This window comes from Excalfactoria chinensis, chromosome 4 (assembly GCF_039878825.1).
Source record: "Excalfactoria chinensis isolate bCotChi1 chromosome 4, bCotChi1.hap2, whole genome shotgun sequence".
NCBI classification, from domain to species: domain Eukaryota; kingdom Metazoa; phylum Chordata; class Aves; order Galliformes; family Phasianidae; genus Excalfactoria; species Excalfactoria chinensis.
The window spans coordinates 1751997-1777234 of record NC_092828.1 but is presented as its reverse complement, the minus strand read 5'-3'; the positions used below and the strand labels follow the sequence as shown (position 1 = coordinate 1777234).

The following is a 25238-nucleotide window of genomic DNA, read 5'->3' as shown; positions in this document are numbered from 1 at the left end:
CCCTTGTCCTATCACTATCCACCCTCACAAACAGACATTTCCCCTCCTGTTTATATGCTCCCTTTAAGTACTGGAAGGGAGACTACGAGGTCTCCCTGGAGCCTTCTCTTCTCCAAGCTAAACAAGCCCAGTTCCCTCAACCTTTCTTCATAGGAGAGGTACTCCAGCCCTCTGATCATCTCAGTTCCCCTCCTCCAGACTCGTTCCAAGAGCTCTGTGTCTTTCTTAATGAATGATGTTTCAGAGGAAAAACGATGGGTACAGTTCCTGGGGAATGGAATGGTGGGTGCAGAGGTTCCAAGAAACACTCAGCTCCATTTCTAAAAATACACAGACAAATCACCAGTGTGTTGTAACAAAAGGATTTTCTATTGCTGTTTGTTTTTGAAGTTTGATCACCTGCAGTAATGACCCTGTAATGCTTTGCTTGCTTCCCTCCTTTGCATTCAAGAGGCAAAATGGAGAATATGAGAGATTCATCTTCCTACACACACAGGGGATGAGACACTGCTCCACTTTGTCTTTACAACATGAACCTAAGAAAAACCAACAAGGAGGGGATGAAATTTTTACCTATATCACTACGATATAGCAATGAATTACTCTGGATGTAAGCTGCAGTGACTCCAGCAGGTACCTGCCCTGTTATTAAGTGTCTGCAAGGAAGAAGAAAAATTGCTGTTATCTTTTGGATATATGTTTTTTTTTTTAATCCTCCCCTGAACCTGTTTTCTGTCATGAGATAGAGGAATTCAGACTTCACAATCATGGGACAGGGCTGTTGGTACTTGACAAGTATTACAAGGCTCTGAGTGATGTGCTGAGTAGTTAATGAAGCCACGTAGAAAGGCTGACGTATTTGCATTCATGTTAAAAGAAAATAATAATAATAATTTGAGGCTGATGAAAAGTGCTTCTCTGACAGCCCTGGAGAGTGCCTCTCATTTACCTGCAGAAGTGAAGCAACCTCTGCTCCTGCTGTGCCACTGCTGTTTCAGTAGGGATGAGCCTGGGTTCGGACATGATTGATCTATGCTGAGGGTGAGCTCCATTCCACATATCTACTGTCTTCAGCCTTGTTTGCAAGGCTCAGAGGCAGTCAGAGCTCCTGTGAGCTGTGTGCCTGGATTTGGGGTGCCTCAGCCCCTTCCCTATCCCCAGCTTCAGCATATCCACTGCTCCTCCTGTGAACCTTCTTTAATTCCTCCCTTTCTTCTTTTCCTTCCCTTTTTCTTCCCTCCTTCCCTTTCTTTCCTCCTTCCCTCCCTCCCTCTACTACAAGCCTCAGAAACCCTGAGACCAACCTGCCTAGAGTGCTTTCTTTCAGCATTTCTGTCCCAGAAGCTTTCTGGGTCACTCTCAAAGAAACAGCTTCCTGCTATTCCATAAATCATGGAATCACAGAATTGGAGGGGATAAATGTTAGGTTTGAAGTAACAGAAGATCTTCTGGGACCCCAGTATTGTGAAATACTGCAGCCTGCCCTCAGTTGAATGCACAGCTTCTGTGCTGAGGTCTGCTTGGGAAAGCACTCCAGCAAGGCTTTGGATGGGCTGGAAAAAATGTTGAACTGAAGAAGATGCCACTCACTGCATTTGGCTTTTGTCAGGACAAGCTTCACTGCTGAGAAAAGCAGAAGGGAAGAAAGCATTAGGGAGAAACAACAAAGAGAAAAGCAAAGAAGAGAACTCGGGACTGGGTAATTTCTGGACAACGATTGTTTCTAACAAAGTTTGACTCTATTAATTAATTGAGATGTGCCTCGGAGAGCTGTAGCTGCTGCTGATGGAAGTCAGCCAGGAAGAAAAAAAGATTTCATTTCTCTGCAAACCTGCTGATTAAACCTGATCTCTGAGGTTCACTCCAGAGGGATGTGGGGGGACAGGTGGCCTTCAGGGCCTGCGAAACAGACGTTGGTAGCAACTGGCTGTCATGAGCTGCCAAGGGTGGAGAAGGACAGGAAATCAAAGTGGGACCTTGTGGGATTGTTTCCTCCCATCAGTTTTTGATTCAGCTTCCACATGGAACCACATTGGACACTTTTCCTCTCTCTGTGTGGGAAGAAGATGTACTTAAGGATACACATCTTTCATCAGAGGATCGGGTCATTGGTGTGTGTTGTTGGAGAGTGTGTGGCTGAGTTCACACCTCGAGGGGTGTGCGTCATCCACAGGAACAGTCACCATGCGAAGGGGATTTGCAGGGATCTTTTGTTTATGGAACCACAGAATGATGGAATGGCTTGGGTTGAAAAGGACCACGATGATCATCTGGTTTCAACCCACCTGCTATGTGAAGGGTCTCCAACCAGCAGACCAGGCTGCTCAGAGCCACCTCCAGCCTGGCCTTGAATGTCTCCAGGGATGGGGCATCCACATTATAGCTTGTACTATGGGTTTTTGTAGGACTTGGGTAATGTGCTGGAAAAGGCAGTTAGTGAATCTTTCCGGTCTAAATGCCAATTATGGAACACTGGGGAGAGGACAAAGTGATCCTTTCCAACTTTGCTTTGCTGTGATGCAGAGAAACTTTGTTCCTTGCTTTGACCGCAGCATGAAGGAATCAGCAGGCAGTCTTTGTGCTCTCAGTCCTTCCATGAACAAGGTTTCCTGTACTTCTCTATCAACAGCCCTCCCATTGCTACCACAGGAATGATGGAGGTCGAGCATCCTGCAGCCCCGCTGACCTGACAGAAGTAGCACAACACGAGGCTCCAACATGGTAATACTGACCCAAGGAACAAGAATTTCAGTAGGACAGAGACACATCTGTGTAAGACTCGGTGACTCCTGCTTGCTTTCTCTTGTAATTTTCCCTTCCAGACTCTCAGCACTTTTTACATGTGAGCAGAAGGAAACTCTCATACAGCTGCTCGATTTTCCTATTATTATGTACGTAACTCCTGCAGCTTGGAAATTAGAGGCTGTTTTTATACCAGATAGAGTGAAAACGCTGCTGACAGCCCTTGTGACTCCTACTGTGCCAGGAGGTGAGAAGATGTTCTACAGAGGTGGGTGCTGGATAGCACAATGCTCAGATGTACCGGAGTAGGAGGTGTTGAGCCAACGCTGGGATACCCTCATTTACTCCTTCCACTTCTGATATGATTTCAACACACTCAGAAAGAAACCATCCCACTTTTCCACAGATTCTTCTTCTGCCATAAGAGGAAAATAATCGAGGCTGAAACTACTTCCACTAATTGTCTCGCTATTTTAAATCTGAAATGCTGCCAGGTTGCTGCCTGGGAATTGTTCAAACAGCTCAAGTTGCCCTTCTCTTCTAAAGGCCAGGCTCCTTAGTAGGACTTTTGCATAGTAAGCATTCATCTCAAACCTCAGGAGATGTAGTCTGGTCATACAGCCTAGCCTGGCTGCTGCCTCAACTCAATCAAATGGCGATTCCCAAGATGTGCTATCTGCCCACTGAAAATTTTGAGGTCAATAAAGATTATTATATATATTTTTTAAATAGTTATGGTTGAAAGCAGATACTTTCTTCTCAAAGACAAGTGACTCTTATTGGCTTCAGATGAAGGACTTATTTTTTGCAGAGGAAAGAGGTGAGAGGAAATGTTTGCAAGCAGCCTTGTTAAACCTAGACAAAGCTAGCTCACAAGCCCCTCTGCTTTCCTCAATTATCAGTGGTCCCACAGTGTTGCCTGGAGGCATTTGACTTTGTCTCCAGCAGATGAGGTTACAATAGCCACAAAAAGAGCAATCTGCAGAGAATTTGTGGTTCTGGGCTCAACTGAAGCAAATTCATACACCAGATATCTGGTTCGACTCACAGGAGCTCATGAACCAGCCTCCTCTTAAGACAACTCTGAGAAGGTCACTGCCCTAATATCATGTAGAAATCTCAGTGTTTTGCAAGATATTGTCCAAGTCCTCACGGCTACACCAGAAACAGCATCTGATATTATATAATCTCATTTAACGTGCAAGTGTTGCATTTCCTCTGAATGCACTGTGATTAGAAATGGGGCATTTTTGGTTATTTACCCCAAATGGTTTTTGGTTATTTACCCCTCCGTTGTCCCTCCTGGTCCCAGTGTTTCAGTATTCTGCACCAATGCTTTCCATCCTCTTTGATCACTCCTTTACTTTTCCAGAAATGCCTTCTTTAAGCACTGAGTTTACGTTCTTGAAGTGCCTGCATGGTTTGCTTCAGAACTGCACTTGCACACGGTGACCATGGAAAGCCAAGTATCTAAGAGCACTTAACCCCAAAGGTGCCTGCTTTTATGTGTGCTGATCCATGCCAATGGTCTCTGGGTGCCCTGGTCATCTAGGTGTGAACACACTGATTGGTGTTTACTCTGCATCAGGGTACATACAGGGAAAGCAAACAGCAGACCAGCCAGGAGAAAGGAAGATAAAATCTGTCCCTATTGTTTTTAATGAAAAAGCAGGGCACCAAGCATGGGCCCACCCAAGCAGAGTTTTCTGCTCCGTATAGCTCTTGGCTGTTGTTTCAATTGTAAATTGGTCTCAGAGTGCCCTCATTGCACTGAGAAATAGCTGAGAAATGGTTAACTCCATTGGAAAGCACTGGAAAGAAATGGAAAGGATTTTGGAGGGGAAATGAAGGTGTGCCTCTGACTTCTGATGGCAGATTGGGTTGTATCTGTACCACCAAATGAAACTGGCCAGTACCAGACTGGATAACAGCCCTGACCCTATTGACTATTTCACATCTACCAACATGTAGCCATTTCATGTCTGTATGTGCGTAACTTTAGATGTGACCATCTAAAGTTCATGGATCCGCATGTACGTGCTCACTTCAAGACTGCCATCCCAATGGGGAACCCGACTTGTACTAAAAATATTTTAGTGTTTGTGCGTAAATTAAAGTATGACTGCAATAATAGCCAAAAGGGAACCCAAAAGAGAACAGAGAAGATTGATTATGTGCATATTTTAAGTGCTTTGTGTCTGTGAATGTTTATTTGAAAAATAAGAGCACTGACACTACAAATAAAAATAATATAGGGAAATACATCTCTTCTATTATTAAATTATAGATTAAAATAGCAAACGTGGGGGAATACAGAAACATATATCTCTTTGTGGAGGCTTTCTATAACAATCAGCATAAAATAACGTAGCGATACCTGACAGCTTAAATAAAGATAGGAGCCTCAGCTCCTATCTACGCATTTATCTCCTCTGATCCAGACAGGGTAAAGAGGCATAAAAGGCTCAGATAATAGCATCTTTTCTGCACACTGCTCCCAAACGATAGGCAGATTTTATACTCGGTTACTCCACATAATGTCAACATTGTTAGAAAACAAAAGCACCATGAAGAACTTATTTATTTATTTCCCCCTTCTCTTCCTCTTCCACTCTCTTCTTTCATTTCTGATCATTTACCCTGTGATTTCTGTATAACATGCTATGGGGCAGATGAGTGTCTCTGTGCCTTGAGATCAGGCCCTGGATTTGCAAGGCAGCAGCACATGGGACCATGGGAATGAGCAGCGAGGTTCAGACGGGCGCACACAAATCATGTGCACAGGAGAGGTGAAAGCACCAGCCAATTCACTTAAATCCTGTCCCTTCCTCACTTCAAGCTGTCGCTATAACTATTCCAGTTGACAGCTATCGACCATTGCATGCCATGCCATTAACCTTTGCCACCCAACACGTCAGATGACGGAGAACGAGGACTCTGTGTGTCACATCTGAGTGGAGCAGCACGTGGGAGGTGCAAGCAGAGTCATGGCATGTGCTGAAATGTATACTGGTGCTGCCAGAACACCATGGAATCATAGAATCACAGTATATCCCAAGGTGGAAGGGTCCCACTAGGATCAATGAGTCCAGCTCCTACAACTGCATGTCCCCTGTTCTCATGTGTTGCCCAACTAGGAAACATCTTGGGAGGCTTTTCCCTGCCCTGGAGGGTTTTGCAGCATGGCATTATCCTCTGAAGATCAGTCTATGTTCCCCAGTTCCCTGCATGTTCCTGAGAGGGGACAGCTCTGAGCACCTGATGGAGCTGGAGGTGTCCCTGTTCACTAAAGGGGAGTGTGAACAGATGGTCTTAAGGGTCTCTTCCAACACAAACCGTTCTATAGTCACATCATATTAGCATCCACAGTTACGGTACTACGTTACGGTTAGCTTCCACAGGACCATCCTTCCATTTCTCAGCTGCTTTTTTACCTTCTAGGAGCAGTTCTGAATCTACAGCAAGCTCTCAGTTTGCTTTCCCTCGTTGGATTTCCGAACTGCATGAACTACCTTTATGGTAACAGGTGTTGGGCTCTCATCGGTCTCACCCAACACTCATCTCAATCCCTAGAAGTCATTTCTTTGGCAATATGCAGATCTGTGTCATGCTTAGCTGGAAATAAAACAAGCAGCAGTATGGAAGGAGTCTCTCAGTGTCACAACAACATTCTTTTCCTCCTAAGACCACAACACAACATAGCTTCATACCAGACATTATGAAGAAAATAAACTCTGTCCCAGCTGAAACCAGGACACACATGCGCCTTTTCTGCCATGAATTCCACTAACTTCTCCCTCAGTGGGCAACTCTAGGAGCTCACTCCTTTTTCCACAGCTGATTTCACATCAGTCCATGGGACCTGAACATCTTTGGAGACTGCTATCAAACATATATGTGCATTTACATAATGATATAAATACATATAGATAGAAATATGTATAAAACCTAGCTGGGGGGCTCAGAAGTTATTTGGGAACCAGAGGTTGAAGAGCAGCATAATTAACTTGTTTACCTTTAGTCGGACCAACTTGTTGGTTTTTACTAGCCTGAAGGCTTTTCTCTAGGGACACCTATATTTGGCTTGTTGATTTGTTATGAGAAGAAGGAGTTCTTGGCACTTGCATGGGGAGACAGGAAAGAATCTTGGCAGCAGCTACCTGCACTTCTTTCTTTTGGAAAATGCTTAATTTTGAGTCCCAGAATAACAGAAGGTGACAATAAGAATGATTGTCCAAGCCAGTCTTGGAGCCAGTCCATCAGGGAGCTGCATCCAAACTCCTGCTTTCCCAATCTCCATTTTCAAGGAGGACAGGGCCAGATCTGAGGCACTAAAAGCAAGGCTGCTTTACTAGAGAGGAGCAGTAGCCACCTCATCACCTGTTAACAAGATCTGGGGGCTAGCCAAGCCTCTTGGTTATCCCAGATTCACCCACCACTGAGTCACCATCACACAACTATGAAGACCTTTGGTCAAGCAGCATCATTTTTCCATGGTACCTTCAGTATGAGCGTAGGATATGTGGGGTGGAGGGAAAAGGGGGGTGAAGGAACACTGGCCAACCTTCTCTTTCAAGTAAATGAGGTGGATCTTCACCTGTCTTTGTCTAGAAGGTTACATGGTCTCCTTGTTTATCTCATGGATGCACCTAGGATGTAGAGATCCAACACGTAGGTGTACCCTTTAATCCTTATGGCCAAAACCTACAAATGTCCTGAGAAACAGTTGCATCAAACTTCACGCTCGGCCCAAACTACAGCCCTTCCATTTCCTTTTCCAGTACAAATGAGAAAGAAAAATAGCTTAGGCATTTCGCTCAGCTTAGAACTTTTTTCTTCCTCTGCTTCACACTGTTGCTCTCTCCCCCCATTCCCTGACTTAAAGTAGTGTGACTAATCCTCTCCCTCCCCTTGCACTGTTACCTTGAAGGTATTTATAGTGTGTGATCATGTTCTCTCCTGTGTCTTTCTTCCCTTTTCAACTCTGGATAATTCAAGAATCCTCAGACTTCTCTCATGTGCCTTATCTTTCACGAGGTCATGCTAACTGCAACTGCAAGCCAAGGAAAGCTTTGGTGATGGAGAGGACACTTCAGAGTTGATAGAGCTGTGAAGCTTCTAATGGACTCTCTGTGTGCATGCACATCCCTAGCCCCTTGCCAGCACTGTGTGCGTGTGGGTTTGCATGCACCTGCTTGCGTTAGAAATGGGGATTTATCTGTTCCCAATCAAATTAGGCAGCACTATCATTTATTTTATATTATCTCGTGTCACTGACAGTGTTCTGCCTTCTGAGCTGGAAATAGCAGAAAGAAAGATAAATGTGTGGGGCTGAGATTAAGCTTGAAGCACATTTGCCCAACAGCAACTGCAGGATGGGTCTGAGAGATGACCAGTGTCTGGGAGAGAAAGGGTGCTCTAAGATAGGTAATTAAACAACTCGAGATACTGGTCCAGAACCGCCTCATCCATGCTATTAAAGTCTCTTCCCCTTCAAAACAGGGCAACCACATGCAAACCACCTGCTGCTAATGGGCCTTGGCTCATGCTGGATCCTGACCTGTGCCCAGGAGATGGCTAGTCGTCCCTGGCCAAAACCATTTCAGGGAACATTTGGCAGTTTAATGGGCTTGAAAATCCAAGTTCAACATCCCCAAAGGCTCCTGGGCACCGTGTGGTTTACAGGCACCTTCTGGGGAGCAGAATCATAGACTCATACAATCATACAATCATACAATCATGGAATCATGGAATCATGGAATCATGGAATCATAGAATGGTTTGAGTGGCTCCTTGGCTGCTCACACCATCACCATCTGATCTCTGCAGGAACATCAGCTGTGGTGGTTTAGGAGGGGTACATATGAACATAGGATATCTAACAATCAGGGAAAGGGTTTAAAACTGCCACCTTGTTCCTCCTTTTAACTCCTGGAGTTTATAATGGATCTGCAGAGAGGACAAATGTTCTTCTGGACCCAGCAGCCCCTCTCTACTGACTACAGAGGTTCTAGGTGAATAGCAGGTAGGATGAAACCCATACCTGCTTTCTTCTGGAACCATCCATGTCTGGAACTCAGTGGGTGACAGATGAGAAACAGGGTCCATTTGTCTCCATGTCCAGTGACTCTCCAGTAGGAGCAGTGTAATAGGAAGCTGTTTTTTCAATAAAAGCAGGTAAAACAGAACAGACACATCCAAGGCGTTATTTTACTCCCTGATTTTCTTCAGATGAATTTACCCTCAACAAGCATTTTATTTTCTGCTCTCTATCTTTTACTGCAGTTCTTGCTCTTCCTGATTTGTCAGTGTTGTTTGGAAGCCAAATTGTACCAAAATCCCAGCTTATTTTTTGTGTTTTCCAGCCTGTTCTTCTATTAGAGGCTTTAGTTTTTGCGCCCCAGGGCTGCTCCCCTGTCTCCATGGCACATCACTGAATTCATCTCCTTCTCTTCAGCCGTGCACCTCTCTAAACCCAACTCAAAGTGGGACCACTGATCCCCATGTAGGGGATGCAGGCAGATTTTCAGAGCAGATTAGTCGGCAGCTGCATAAGTGCCAAAATAAGAGCTCAGTCGATTGTGTGAGCAGCAGGTGCTGCTGAAAGTCACACTGATTCTGATACAGCGATGAGTAATTTCAGGCCCAGTTTGCAGGTAGCCACTCTGCACAAGCACCAAAGTCCCAGGGCAAACACCACCCTGTCGCCTTTTTGCAGTGATTTGTCTACCCCAAAAATATCCCTCATTTAGAATGAGTTGCAATGAGTTTGCGTTGTTTCCCAAATGCTGAGAGTCACCCAGATATAGTTAATTCCTGAGTGTAGGACAGCACATTTGCCTTGCAGATTAGGAACTTATTCAGTCCACTGAATTTCTCTTTGTTATTTGCTAGAGTTTTTTGTTTGCTTTGGTTTTGTGTTGGTGTTTTCTTTGTTTGTTTGATTGTTTCAGTGTTGTTGGTGGTAATATTTGCTCTAATCCTACCGTTTATAACCAATAATTAATTGGTAATGCAATTGTATATAAGAAACCCAACTAGAGACTTAGACCCCCTTGAGTCCGGTACTTAATTACCAACAGTCATTCCAGCAGACATTAAGGATTGCCCTGACTGGGTCTGCAGGAGGGAGAGTGAAGCAATATCAGCAGAGGGAGATAAATTTCCTCATATCACTCCCACGAGGGTGATCACTTCGAACTGCTTTATGCCATGTGTATGCCTCCGCACTCCATGCAGATGGATGGGTCCTCCAGCTGTCAGTTCACATGCACTTCCCCAGCATGACTCATGTCACCATTCACAGAGGGGCGAGTCCAACTCGTAATGCTTTCTCAGCTCCAGAATTGCTTTCAGGCTCTTACAAACTTACACTTTCCTCCTCTGAGCTTCTGGGTCCCCTATTACGGTTCATCTCCAACTAGTTTCCGATCTTGGAAGAGCCCTTTCTCCTCTTCTTCCATCTCCAGACCAGAACCATAGAATCATAGAATCATTCAGGTAGGAAAAACCTGTAAGATCAGCACATCCAACCCCAACCCACCCCCACTATGCCCACTGACCACGTCCCTCTGTGACACATCTCCATGGTTCTGGAATGCCTCCATGCATGGTGACCCCGCCATTCTCTGTCCATCCTGCACCAGTGACTGACTGCTCTTGGAGAGAATAAATGTTTCTTAATATCCAACCTGACCCTCCCTTGGCAAAACTTAAGGCCATTACCTCTTGTCCTAAATCAGCTCTGCTCCATCTCTTCTGTTCTTTATTGCACTTTCTAGTCCACGGGGAGAAGTCTCAAGTTTTAAGGTTAATGCAATTCTTCATCTTTTCTTCTAGATAACCCCAAAGACATACTGGGTCTAGAAGAAGGCAGCTCACCTGAGTCTCAGGTCATTTCCATTCCTGTTTCCCTTCAGTGACTAGGGAACTATCATAAAAATGGCACTAACGTGAACCTGGGAAAAACAAGAAGGTCTCTGGGCAGCACAAGTTATGGCAATAAGATTTGTTAATACCTACAAACCCCAACAAGCCTCAAAGTGATCCTACTATTTTCTAAAGGAGAACCTGCTCTTCTTTCTTTCTTTAAGTGATAGATGTTGCCTCAAAGCAAAGCTTATGCTCCTAATATACAGCTCAATTTCCTCCCTTCTCCACTTCTCCTTGCCAGGAGAACAAGTCATTTAGGGTATCTACCCCATTACATTTAGGGTATCTGTAGGCTGTGACCTTAATGACTCCTGAGTACTTCTTCCCATACTGGAAGGAAAGCTCAGCAAAGACGATCCAGCCTCATTGGGCTGTGTTATCCTATAAAAGGAAGAAACAAAACAAGCCAAAGGGAGAAAAAGAGAAAAAAAAAAGAGAGAGAGATCTACCATGAAATTGCTATAACTCACGTGTCAAATCCAGGGCATAAATCAACCAACCCTTGTGAAGAGGGGTGTAATTCCTCACCGTGCAGAGGAAACACTTAGGCAAACTCAGCCTTGTCTGAGGTTTTACACAAACAGGTCAAATGGCTTTGATTCATTCCAAGCCCTGTCTAATAATTCAGCATCCTGGTTTGCTCCCCTCTCCATTAGGAGATGGCAAACACATCGTCCTAACCTGCAGCCTTTATTACAGGAGAGTCAGTGTGCATGGATTTATGTTGCCTTGTGACACCTTTTTAAGGTGCCTTGTGCTGTACACACCAAACATCAAAAGAAAACACGGAGAGCAAGGAAAGGAAAAACATGCAGTGCTACAGCAGACTTCTGCCACCTATTTCCAGATTGCAGGTAATGGAGTGAGCTGTATAATATCTGAGAGATTGCTGTGAAGGCTGCCATGGGGAGATGCATTTTGCTTTGCTCACATGCAAGCTAAAGCCTCAGAAGAAATACTCAGCCTGTTATTAAGAACTTTTTATCCAAAGTCACAGAAAGAAGTAGCTCCAAGCAGCTATGAGTTTCCCCTTGGCTTTCCAAGGAGTTGAACTCAATGACCCTCATGAGTTTTCCCTTGGCTTTCCAAGGAGTTAAACTCAATGATCCTCATGAGTCCCTTCCAACTTGGGATATTCTACTATTCTGTGACTCCCTCCCCTAGTACGTCTGAGCTTTTTGGCTGTGAGGAGGGGCAGGTGGGCTACAAGTCAAGGAAATATGCCTACAGCCAGCATCCAGGGAGCTGGTCTGGAGCTCCTGGACACCACTTACTGGTGATGCTGGTGGCCAATGGACAGAAAGAAAAGGCAAGTTGTAAACACGGTGAATCAGTTGCCATTGAAGGGTTCAGTATGAGCATGAGAAAAAAAGAAGACAAAGCATTCAATAAAGGCTGACACGGTGAAACAAGATGAGTTGAGAAACTCAAAACCAACCCTTTAAGATTGATTTGATTGCTTACGTAAAACTCTCATGGACAGGACCACATGAACACTGAATGAGTGGTGGCCCAGACACCGGATTTGCTCCAAAAAACCCACAACTGTCATCCACGTGCAGGCTCGTTCCCATGAGGCTGCAGCTGCCCTACGTTTCCTTTGCTGTGTTTAATCAAGGATGATGGGATTTCCCAGGTGGCTGCTGCAGTGGCATCAACCAGCTTCGTTTGATGCAAAGCTCCGAAGCAAAGCCTGATGACTTTGCAGAGATTGTGCTCTCTCTGTGCCCTGCAGTTCCTCCAGAACCTGCCCTGAGCATTTTCTGTGCCCAGCTCAGCTCTGAGTCCCCAGAGACCTCAAATCACACAGCTCTGGACTCCCAAACACATTCCTCTTGCAGACAAGCACTTCCCACAGGCACCTCCATTCCTCGTGGGATTCATGGCCATTAGCAGCTAAACTCCTCCAAGGGAGAAGAGACCTGAAACACATGTTCACAGGGCAGCCTGCAAAGCAGCCTCAAGCATGAACCTAGATGAGGGGACTGAGTGTACCCTCAATATGTTTGCTCAGGCAGAAGTTTCAGTGTTGAGACTTGACTTGAGTGATGCGCTTGGCCTTTTGCTCTTTGCACAAGAAGCAGAGGTAGTGAAAAATAAAAACAAAGTTGAATAGTTTTTCTGGTCATAACTCCCAGACCTTTAGCATCTGGACTTATTTAAAGCCCAACAGCCAAAACATACTGCCCTCCCACTAGAGACCAAGGATAGATGGCAGGACCCAGCCATATGTGAAAGATGAGCAACTTGATCCTACTTTTGGACGAAGCACCAGAAAACCATTCCTTTCTCCTCAATAAATGGGACCCATGAACTTAAATCCAGCTGCCTGCACTTGTGTGTCAAAATGACCCATGCAACTGTCAGCGGTTGCATGGGGAGCACTGCTAATAGCCCTGTCAAAGCACTCAGCAAGGGTAGGTATCACAGACAGGTTTTTCCAGTTGGGTTCAATAAATCAAGACAACAGCACAACTATTTTTACTGCGTCTCTCATGCAAACTGTTACCCAGATGGCTTTGGACAGAAAGAGGAACATGTGCAGCAAGGAGCTGCCTGCGGAGCGAGATCGGGGATTCGCATGAAGGGAGGTGAAAAGAGATAAGTGACAGGATACAGCCAAGGCAGTTCTGAGCTAGGAAATAAAGATCTAGTCCGATGGGATATAGGAAAACGCTTTTCCCCCATTAGGATGTTCAGGCAGTCGAGCAGCAGCACAGACAGATTTTTCTATTCTGCATCTCTGGGGCTCATCCACTAACTCAAGCCATCCTCTACAGGCATGTAAATCCCAGTGACCCCAACAGCTCCAATCAGATGGACCAGGAAAGGCATGAGATGACCAGACTCTGACTACATCCTCACCTTGCATGGATGCCAATCCCAGCAGCAGGGAAATATGTGTCACTGCTGGGCCCCTGCAGATGTGGGATGCATTCGAGGCCAGGTTTGATGGGTTCCTGAGCAGCCTATCTAGTGGTTGGCAACCCTGCCCACAGAAGGGGGTTGGAACTAGATGATCTTTGAGGTCCTTGCTAACCCAAACCATTCTATGATTCTATGACAGCTTTCTACCTGCATAGCTCACCTAAGATGCTTGGAAGTACTCATTAAGATACCAGCCTTTCTGAACACCTGTCAAACCCTCTACAACTCAGCAGATGCTAGCTGTGGCATCACTTGTTATTAGACCAAACTCCTGGAGAAGCCACAGGTGATTTGAAGGCAATGTGACCCCAGAAGATACTTATTCTTTCTGCACACTTCTTTTTCTTCCCTGTGGCAGTCCCAGGATCTCCTTGCTCAGGAGAAAGGGTGGTTCCACCTTCTGCAGAGCCATCTTGCTCTCCATACAACAGTACTGAGTCCTAATCCTCCATCACCTTGGCCACCACAACCCCTTCTGGACACACATGGACGCCCATGGACACACTGGGACACAGTCACCCACAGTGACACCAAAGATGAGTTTCCTCCTAGTCCATCTCCAGGATCCAAGGCCTGCCTGTGGCTCCACTTCCCATCCACCTCTTCAAAATCATCCTCCTAGCCTTGACTTTCAAATATGATTACAACAGGAGTCCAGCACACCCATATTTAAGCCTTTAAAGCTGCGACAGCCACAAGAGTTGAACGCTATCCATACAGGGTGGTGGGCATGGCTTCCCAGCTCCCTCTCCAACCATCACACAGCTCTCACCATCAGCCCAGCCAGGCTTGAAGTCAGAAGTTATTACCAGAGGGGATTTTGACAGATGTATTTGGACAAAGAAAACAACAAACTGGAACAAGACTGAACTGAAGATTGACAGGGACAAGTTTTTCTTTTTATTTCTTTCAAGGAAATGTGCCTTGAAATGTACATTTGTGGCAGCGAGGGATGTGGTTTATTGGTCATGGTGCTGATGGGGTGGGGTTGGAATGGGTGATCTTAAAGATCCTTCCCAACCTTGGTCGTTTTATGATTCTATATCCTTCTAATTTATATATTTTTAGCAGAACTCCCTTAGAATTTGTTCTCTTCCACCTCTGGGCTGAGAAGAAAGGGGTCCATTTTCTTTTTAAGGAAACAAAAGGAAAATGAAGCCCACTGAAGGGAAAAAATAAACCAAGCAGTTCTTGGTGGCAACTTGTTTTCATTGAAACCTGACTGGCTTCAAACACAATTTAAGTCATGCTTAAAGATGACCAAATGAAAAGTTATAAAAATGAACGAGACTCGTGAAGAAATGATGACGTGAATTTCAGGCCCAACAGGCGCAGCAGAGAAGGCATTTATTTATCCCAAAACAAGATAAAGCACCACTCACGGTAATTCACACTAATTATTACACTTAACTAATTTTTATCCAGGAGTAATTATGTTTTTTAGGGTCCAGAGCTCTGGAAAACAAATAAATGTGTTCTGGGTGTGGCAATCTCCTTGCAGAGAATTTTCACCATGGAGAGAGTGGTTCTATTTCTTCCCCATGCCAATAAAGAGGCATAAATATCACATTCTTATTGATGCAAATAACGCATTGCTCCTGTCAGAGCTGACAAAGGCACTAATTTAGGGAGCGTTTCCCTCTCTCATGCACACAGATGCATTTTTGTTGAGGCTTTTGCTCTCCCCCGTGGGACGTGCGCTCTCAAAACGGGTGAAAATCTGCCAGATGATCTCTTGTGTTTGATTGCATCTGCGAAGAGGCTGCAGTTAACATATGCCAGGAACGATGCTAACTACCCTGCGCCATAAAACTTCACAGGTAAACTCAGCTGTCGCCAGACGAAGACATCCCAGATGCCATTTGGGATCCCACCCTCCATCCCAATGACCCGTTGCTGCAATAAGGGATGGGCAATGTTTTAGGGGCTGGATAGAGGTACTGACTGACATCTTGGTAAAACTAATGACATTCTTTGTATTTAATGATGCCAGGGCTTTCATGAGGATGGATTTTATCATAGAATATATATCTACACACAGTAGAAAGGTTTGGGTTGGAAAGCATTGCATGGATCATTGAGTTCCAACCCCTCTGCCAAGGGTAGGGTTGTCAACCACTAGATTCACCCTCCATAAAACCTTCCACAGTTACCTGAATATAGCTGACCAGTGTCCTATGGGTAGGATTTCTAGCCAGTGCCACAGATACAAGCAAGGATTAGGAGACACTGAGTCAGCAGTGAATGCTTGCAAACCATGGCCCTGTCCCCAGCTGTGTGGTCTTACATTCCCCTTGCCACTGGTATCCTTGTGGCTGCAGGTGAGACAGATCAAGGAGCTGATCTGGATGAAAAGTGGCCGAGAAAGTAAAAACCTGTTCAATTATATCATTATTATATATATATTCTTTTTGTCTGATTTCCCCTGCATGCTTGTGCCAACTGGGAGATGGGTACAAAGTGACAGCAGGAGATCTCCATCTTTGATGAATGGTGGTGATTCTGTTTGGTCCCACCCCAGAGATCCTAATTGCTTCTAGTCCTGCCTCCTCCACCCTGCATCATCCCAAAATAGGGGGGGACATACAAAAAGGGAGTCTTTCCCACTGCAACCTCATGGTTTGCAGGATACTGAAAGCTGGAGATTTCTGTGCTTGTAGCTGCAGAGGCTCCATCACCAGCCCAGCACCTCAGCAGTCCCGATCCCCATGACAGATATCTACACATCTGAACGAGCAGCTCTTGTCCAGCCATAACACAAACATCCAGGAAACATCTATAAAGCAGATGGAGGGCTTGGGATGGCATCTGCTGAGATGGCACTGAGCCTGCAAAGAGTCAAACGCTTATCCAGAGGTGGAAAGGTCCTTTTGGAGTCCCTGAGATCAGAAGGTGAAAACTATTTGATGGTTTTGCTCTGGTCTGGATGCAAGGTGATGAGTGTATCCTTAAATCCTGCCCACTAATCCCAATTGCATTGCCGGCAACGGAGAGCTGGCCATTTGCAGAAGCTCTTTTCTTTAACTCGGCTTTCTCTAGAAAAAAAATCAATCAGCCCACCAGCCAGTCAATCAGGCAGTCAATCAGTTACCCACTCAATCTGAACCGCTTGGAAAAAAGGGGTCCTGCAGAGACCTGACCTCCCACCCTGATGCCCCACAAGCCTCACAGGAGAGATCTCTCCAGCTCTGTGGCAGCCTGAGACCCTCCCCATCTCAGCTCCAGTCCCTGCAGTTAGGAGCTGAATCAATCTGGGTCCTGTCCACACCCCAAAGCCCCCGGAGTGAACCGCTTCAGAGCTGGAAACAGCTGCTCTTGGGAGTCAAAACCTCCCACTGCCTGGTGGGACCTGCACAAGTTGCTGCTGGTGACATCTAGTGACAGGGAAAGCAAGAATGAGGAGTCACCTGGAGCACTGGCAAAACCATCTTCATTGAGCAAAAAAAAATCCTACAGTGGTTTTCACCCAGGACTTGGGGTGAGAACGGGGATGCTTGGGGTACATACAGGTAGATCAGGATGTCCCAACTACTTCCAGCCATTTCCATCCCTTCTTCCCAACAGCCACTCAAAGAGGACCAGCACATCCCACCCCCTGCCTCTCTGCAGCTTTTCCTTCTTTATTTCAACCCATATTTGGGGGGTTTGCCATCTCAACGAAGCACAGAGCAAGAGAGAAACACACCCTACGGGGAGCTGTCGGGTTTGTAGCCAAAGCAATTGAGGCTCCCAGCTGTGGCTGCCCACTGCCAGACACACAGAAACTGCTCAGGGGACTCGGGGACCCCTGAGCATGGCACACGAGAGAGATATGGGTTATAAGTGGGATGCTCCAAGCACGGATGCTGCGGACCACATCCCAGCAGACACAGCAGCATCCCACGGGGGACAACATCTCCCACCCTTTTAACAGCTTGCATAGGAGTAAAGGAAGGCAGCTGCCCGTGCAAAAAGCCTTCAGGGCACCCAGTTTTGGGAAGGATCAGCGAGAAGCCCCGCTGAGCAGCTCCACACGGGTCGGGGCTGGGGCTCATGTATTGCCATTACCCTCCAGCACCGAACCCCGACATTTTCCATCTCCTCCACTGCCCGGCGCCGTACTAAATCCATTTCCACCCAACACCTCCCTCCAAGCTCCTCTTCCCCAGCGAGAAGTGCCTTCATTCCCTGATGTAATTAGCCATTCCCGCGGCAAACAGAACTATCCGGAGTGACAGTAGCAAAGATCCAGCGCTTGGGTCCAGAGCGAGCACAACAGAAAGCAGAGTGATGCTCCCGAGGTGCTGGGAGAGGAGAGATCACCCACACCCAGAGGTAGACAGATATCCCCGCAAACAAACCCCCTGCAGAAAGTTGTCCCCAGCGTTACTCACCTAGGAGGATCAGCGTGCAGAAGTAGAGGATGCCCCTCATCCTAACCGCTCGGCACAGCTCGGTTCACACCGACACGGCACGGCTCGGACCGAGCGGCCCGGCACGGCTCGGAACGGCGCGGTTCGGTACGGCACGGCAACGCCGGAGGATGCGCGGAGGTTGAGCAGGGCGGGAGGAGTCCCCGCCGCCCCGGTCCGGCCCTCCCGGGGTGAGCACTCACGGCTCAGCCCCGCTCCGGCCCCGGGTGGTACCCGGGCAGCGGGGGGTCCCGCCGGCCGCGCTCCACCGCATCCCTCCGGGGCAGCTGCAGGGGAGATGCTCTTCCTTTCTCTCTCTCTCTCTCTCTGTATCTATCTACAATTATTCCTGTATTTATTCTATTCTCTAATTTTTATTATTTTTTTTACCCTCTTTTACCCCCTCCCTTTTCAGCAATAAACTTCGGATCGCCCGACTCCGTACCCGAGCGCTCAGGGCAGCCCTTCGCCGCCTTCCCCGCGCTCTCTCCGCCGCCGCCCCCGCCTCTACCGCGGCCCCGGCCCCGTGGGGAGGGGCTTGGCGGCCCGGCCTCGCTCCTCCCCGCCTCTATGGCCCCGTACTCTGTGGTCCCGGGGGGTTTTTCCCCCAGCCTGGTCCATCTGTGTCTGAGAAAAGCCCCTCGGCGTCCGGCGGTGTTCAATTCCTTCAGCTCCGGGTGTGCTTACTCCCCTCCCTACTGCCTTTTTGGGGGATCCCGGCGTCCCCAAGTCCCCATCTAAGCACCAGCACCAGCTTTTTCCATTTGTGACTTGCATTCTGCTCTTGAATGCTTGATGCTGGAGCCCTGAAGTCTTGGGCCAAACCCTACACCCTCTTTCAAGCAGTCCCAGAGAATAAGATCCTCTGAATCTCCTCCCTTAACCCTCTCTGTAAATTCAGATTATATTCTCTCACCTCCACCAATCCCCATCCAGATCCCCATGCTGCCCTGAGCCCATACAGCCCTATCAAGTGTCCCTCACCATATTTCCCTTGTGCTTCTCCCATGCCCAAGGCCTCCCCCACCTGTTATCCCCACGTTCCAGCATAAGACCCTCCTATAGGAAGCCAAGCAGCAGAGCTTGGTTCCTCGGCCCACCTCTTAATCATTATGATGATGAGTGAGCATCATTTTCCTCTACCTCCATTTCATGCATGGAGTAGCTGAGACACAGAACATGAAGTGATATCTTGAGGTTCACCCAGTAATTAACTCACCAACAGAGTAAGAAGACTCAGTACCCTTTAAAATACAGCTACTTATGTTCTTCTTCCAGCCCTAAAGCTTCAAAAGTCCTTTTCCCTTCTTTCCTTTCCTTTCCTTTCCTTTCCTTTCCTTTCCTTTCCTTTCCTTTCCTTTCCTTTCCTTTCCTTTCCTTTCCTTTCCTTTCTTTTCCTTCCCTTCCCTTCCCTTCCCTTCCCTTCCCTTCCCTTCCCTTCCCTTCCCTTCCCTTCCCTTCCCTTCCCTTCCCTTCCCTTCCCTTCCCTTCCCTTCCCTTCCCTTCCCTTCCCTTCCCTTCCCTTCCCTTCCCTTCCCTTCCCTTCCCTTCCCTTCCCTTCCCTTCCCTTCCCTTCCCTTCCCTTCCCTTCCCTTTCCCTCGTCTCCCTTTCCTTTGTCTCCCTTTCCCTTTCCCTTTCCCTTTCCCTTTCCCTTTCCTTTCTTTTCCTTCACTTCTCCCTTTCCACTCCTCACTTGCTCCCTCCTTCCCTCCCTCATTCTTTCCCTCATTTCCTCTCCCTCTTCTCAACACAGAGGCTCCTCTGAGGACAGAGAGAAGCACCAGTCACTTTTTTTCCTCCCTGAAAGCTCAGGAAGTGCTTTTGAACATTTGCAGCAAGAGATTTTCTCAAGTGCTGGGTCAGATATTTTGGCTAAACAGATGTTTAAAAGCTCTTGGATTATTATTTATTTTATTTTGTTGGAGCTGTTCAGGGTTCTTAACTTGACTTCCTCTTGGCATCACCTCATTAATCCTCCTGCAAACCCTCCTGGAAAAGCAGAGGAACGGCACTATTTAATTTATTTTTATTTTTTTTTTATTGTGAGAAAAACAGAGAAGGGAAATAATTCACAAAGCCACATTTGTAGGATGTGGGCACGGAGCATAAATAGGCTGAGAAAATACATTTTTGCCATTTTATTTCCCCTGGCAGATCAAAAAGAATGGGGTGCTCCCTGACCCTCCTCTCCTTCTGAAAGTATCTACCGTGTTCCAGTCTGGAGATGCTCAATTAGTGAGCTTTTAGTTCTCCGTCAGAATGGGAAAGCTGTAAATAAATGAATGTCTTTAATAACCGTATTTCACATCTAAAATGAGCTTTTCCCGAGTTACTCAGTGGGGAAAAAACAAAGTGTTAATAAAACCTCATTTGGAGGAAAAAAAGGCATTACTCTTGAGCTGTTCTGTTGTTGTGTTGGTTTTTGTTGGGTTTTTTTACTTCTTTAAAGAGAGTATGATTAGGCTTAAGCAAATTTCAAAATGAAATTGCAATGAGATGCAATTGAAACGTCTAACTGGGAGACTTGGGAAGCAATTACCTTTTTCTGCTTATTATTATTTTTAACTATTTTGCAGATTCTTTTTTCCTGTGCTATTCCTGACGTACTTATTTGACCATAAAGGAAACATCACTGGAACATACATTATCCTTTGTGTTATTTTGACAAATAAGAGAGTATTTACCTTAGAATATGCCTTCCCTCTCCTCAAGAATGAGGTCCTGTGATAGAGGTTGGACTAGAGGGATGATCATAGAACCGTAGAATGGCCTGGAATAAAACGGACCACAGTGATCACCTGGTTTCAACCTCCCTGCTATGTGCAAGGTCGCCAACCACCAGACCAGGCTGCCCAGAGCCACATCCAGCCTGGCCCTGAATGCCTCCAGGGACGAAGCATCCATGATCTTAATGGTCTTTTCCAATTTTAATGATTCTGTGGTTCTGCCTGATGCTGCTGGACCAAAGGAGATGACCTGAGCCCCCATAAACCTGCTTATTAATGAAGGGGCCAGTGCTGAGAGCATGGATGTGAAGACACCACATCTCGTCCCCTTGTTATGCTTGAGGTCACATCAGGGAAGGAATATCAACATCTCTGTAAAATCAGAGAATCATTGAAGTTGAAAAGACCATTAAGATCATCAAGTCTAACCATCAACCCATCCCCATTAACCATGTCCCTCATGGCCACATCTCTGTGCCAATACCTCCTCCATTAGCACAGCTGGAGACAGAGTAGGAGCTTGAAGATCATTTCCAACCCAAGCCATTCTGTGACTCTAATCAAGGATCATAATCCTTGCTGTCCCCTCCTTTCAAGCCATAGACCAGCTCCAGCCTCTCCTGCCTGAACAAGTGGGAAGCTTCCAAGGAATCAGTGCTATGAAAGCAACATTTCTTCCCAAGTTTGCAGGAAAAAGAAATAGTAGGGTTTTTGGAAAGAGGGGAAAGTCCAAATATAAACAACTTCTACCATTCAACCCAGTGTTTAAGAGGAGCCTAGTCTTCATGATGGCCTTGAACAGATCAGAGCTTCATTTCTGCAGCTGTATGTTTTATCTGCCTTGGTTAGCTACCATTCCTGGATACCTGCATCCCACTAAGGGCTACTGCTGTTGTGCTTCTTCCTGCTGAGGTGGAGGCAGAGCTTCACCGTAGTCCTCCTTTCATCAGCAACCAGGGACTCAGTCGTTGTTCCCTGTAGAGAAAAGACAGGTTAAAAATGTACCCTTTCACACCCAGATTTACCTCCTGCAAAGTGTGGGAGAATGTCACTGTCTAAAATCACCATCTCTGCCTAGTGACTTCTGTGCAAGTCTGCATTGCTGTGTATGCCAAAAACGTATAGTTTGGAGTGTGTAATTGGAGCAGGCATGCAGGAAAATGAGCTGCAGAGAGGCTTCAACAAGCTGCCATTTTTGTAGAGGCCGAGGCTTGCAGAGCAAAAGGACCCTCACGGAGAGGTGGGCTGGTCCCTGCCCAGCTGTTAACAGGAGTCCCTGCTTCAGGAGCCCATGCAGCGGCCTCTTCACCTGCATGGGCTGTGGATCCCTCAGGTGAGGTTTTCCTTTGGAGAGAACTTCCACCTGCTTGTTGGGCAGCATCTTCTCCATGTCCATCACGCTCAGATCTGCAGCAGGTGGGAAGTGGGGTGTTAGTCATTCTGTAGGCACCTCCTTGAACAGGGACGCATCTGGAGATATTCAAGACCCACCTGTGTGACGTGGTGTAGGGAGCCTGCTTTGGCAGGGGGGTTGGACTCGATGATCTCTAGAGGTCCCTTCCAACCCCTACAATTCTGTGACTCTGTATTTTTTTTAAACAATGCAGAGGCATTTCCTGCCTTTTCTGTGATTAATGCATGTGGGGGAGACTCACACACTGGGAAAAGCCACCCAGAAAAGACATGCCACAAATGCTATGAAGAGAGAGGGATCATTGTTCCTTGCTGCCTTATTTATCAGATCTGGGCTTCCTCTTAATCACTGGGTGGGTGCTGAGATGAACAGTTTATTAAAACACTCCTTCCACGCTCTCTCTCTCACACACACACCCTTCCTAAAATTACCTGCTACCTTTCCTTACAAAGGAATCAAGGTATTGATCAGTCAGGTCTAAATAATGCCATTGTTGCTAATGGTAGATCTATCCCAAAGAGCCACTCATCAGAGCTCCGGATGAGAAGTTTAGCAATGCCAATGAAAGAAAGAATTGTTTGGTTAGCCTGTGGAGGAATTGCTGGGCAGGAAAAGCACACAGAATATACTTATTAAAAGACATGCACTTATAAAAGCAAAACTGGTTACACTGGAAACTGGAACACCATTTTTTGTCTGTCTTCCTTGAGTAAGATCACAGTGGAAGCCACTTCTGTGCCCTGCAAAACCTTTTGATCATAGGTCATCCAAAAAGTAGCTTCAAAAACAAGGCAATGGAACTGTTGTTGTCTCTTTTTATGAATGGAGAAGTGAAAACAGACACACTAAGTGATTCATGCAACTCAAAGCAATGTGAAAGTAGCCAGGATCATCACAGGACATGCATGCATGCTTCCATCCCCCCTTCCTTCCATCCATCAAACCACCCATCCTCTGTCCTTCCAGCCATCTCTCTTTGGAATAAGAAGAAAACCATCTAGAAAGGTGGATAAGGGAATATGAGAAAGTGGAGAAGATGAACCAGGCAGCAGCACTACATAAACCCCAAGCACTATCTTGGCCTACAGAACCAGGAGTGAAGAGGATATTTCCAACCTCAAACATCCCTAGGCCTCACTGCCTGGGAGCTTTTGGAGAAATGTGAAATTTTATCATAGATAAGTCAGTCTCCAAGCAAACAACAAAACACCACTCTTTCAGGTCAGCTCTATGAGCTTTCTTGATCTGGCTTCAAGTTGGATTGCTGGTGAGTTGACTTGAATGCAGGGAGGAGTATCAGCTGATATCAGTTATCAGCTAATACCTCTCCCTGCAGTCAGACAGCTGGAGGATCCTTATGTGATTGCCAACCACATGGACAGGAGAAACCAGCCAGAGCCACAGAGCAGTAGTAGCAGATTTCAGTGACATGGATAACATGCTTATCAATGGGATTCTAAAGCTGTTAGACCCTTCCTGAATAATATATCTCAAAAACTGTTTCCACCTGCAGTTAAGGGTAAGGTTGCTCCCATTCATTTCATCTATACCGTACGATCCAAGGTGTGGAATGTAGGATCATAGAATGGCTTGGGTTGGAAGGGACCTCAAAGATAATGAAAGATAATGAAGCTCCAACCCCCATGCTGCAGGCAGGGTCACCAACCTCCACATTTAATACCAGACCAGGCTGTCCCGGGCCCCATCCAACCTGGCCTTCAACACCTCCAGGGATGGATGGGGCATCCACAGCCTCTCTGGGCAGCTGTTCCAGCACCTCACCACTCTCACAGTAAAGAACTTCCCCCAACATCCAACCTAAATCTTCCCTCCTTCAGCTCAAAACCATTTCCCCTTGTCCTGCTGCTATCTACCCTTTCAAAGAGTTGACTCCCCTCCTGTTTGTAGGATCTCTTTGGGCACTGGAAGGCTGCAGTGAGGTCTCCCCACAGCCTATGGAAGAGCTTCTGTAGATGGAATGACCTCAGTTTGGCTGCCATCAGAAACAGATTAAACTTTTCCTGATCTGGCCAAGCTGTTCTCATGTTCATCCTTGGGATTCTCTGACTGCTGACCCTCTGGGGGAGTCTTGCCAATCTGTTAAAACAATCCGAGAGGACAGTAGGAAACTTATTTTCTACCATTTAAGTACTAGAAATAATAGAAACAGCAATAACAGTTTCTCAGAGGAACACTCCAGGAGTGTTTATCTCAAGACTCCGGAGTGTCTCAGCACCTGTAGGGTGTTTAAACTCATTGCAAGCAGGTGTTGCTTTACAGGGAACTGCAAGGACCTTGGGAATCCTTGTGCATTTTGTAAAACCTGCTGAGAATCTTGACCTGAGCTCCTGTGTTGGGATCCTGGAAAGCCTGAACTCCCAGACAAATCAACTGGAGGACCACACTGACTTGCAGAATTACACCATTAATAAACAGGGCAGATCTCCTCGCAGAACACTCCTTTCCCATTACCACTAGAGTGCAGCCAGCCCTTGGGTGAGATACATCCAGATTAATCTGCCATACTTTGCAATTATCTTCAAGTGAACCAAAGGAAAAGGGCATCTGAACTGTATGAAGAGTGATAGGAACCCCAGTTCTCCTGTATTTCTCATATAAAATCATTATGGTTAGAAAAGACCTCTAAGGTCATCAAGTCCAACCATAATAGATTCAGTCATGGGATACTTTGAAATGAAAACCCAGAAGAATCCAGGCAGGGAGTATACAGTGAAATGAGGGATGATGATTATGGTTGATCTCCATATATATGTTCTGTCATAATGTAAAAAATATTGGAGAAAAAAAGCAAGTCTTTCACCTTTATTCAGTCAAGAAGAATAGGATGGTAAAAGCCAAACATGTCATGGAAATATATGGGGATTTGGAAATGAGATGAGTTGGGATTGGTGACCTTAGAGCTCTTTTCCAGCCTTAATGATTCTATGCTACAAGAGCCATCATACACAACTTTGGATCTGTTAGTAAGGAGTCAAAAGATAGCTATTGGGTCAAGGTGGTGCAGCTTCTGAGGGAGCAGAAAACAGGGTTTGTACTTGTATCTGAAAGAGGGAGGTAATCTAAAAGATGATAGAGCTGCTTGT

At 46.2% G+C, this 25238-nt stretch overlaps 1 protein-coding gene across 1 annotated transcript in view; it reads right to left on the bottom strand.

The window, feature by feature from the left end:
• Positions 1-18156, bottom strand: part of GFRA4 (GDNF family receptor alpha 4) — a 66714-nt gene extending 48558 nt beyond the window's left edge. Inside the window, exon 1 of the mRNA XM_072335914.1 lies at positions 17976-18156. Within this exon, the coding sequence (XP_072192015.1) occupies positions 17976-18015 (40 nt within the window). The 5' untranslated portion in view covers positions 18016-18156. The remainder of the gene's footprint in view (positions 1-17975) is intronic.
• Positions 18157-25238: the final 7082 nt, after the last annotated feature.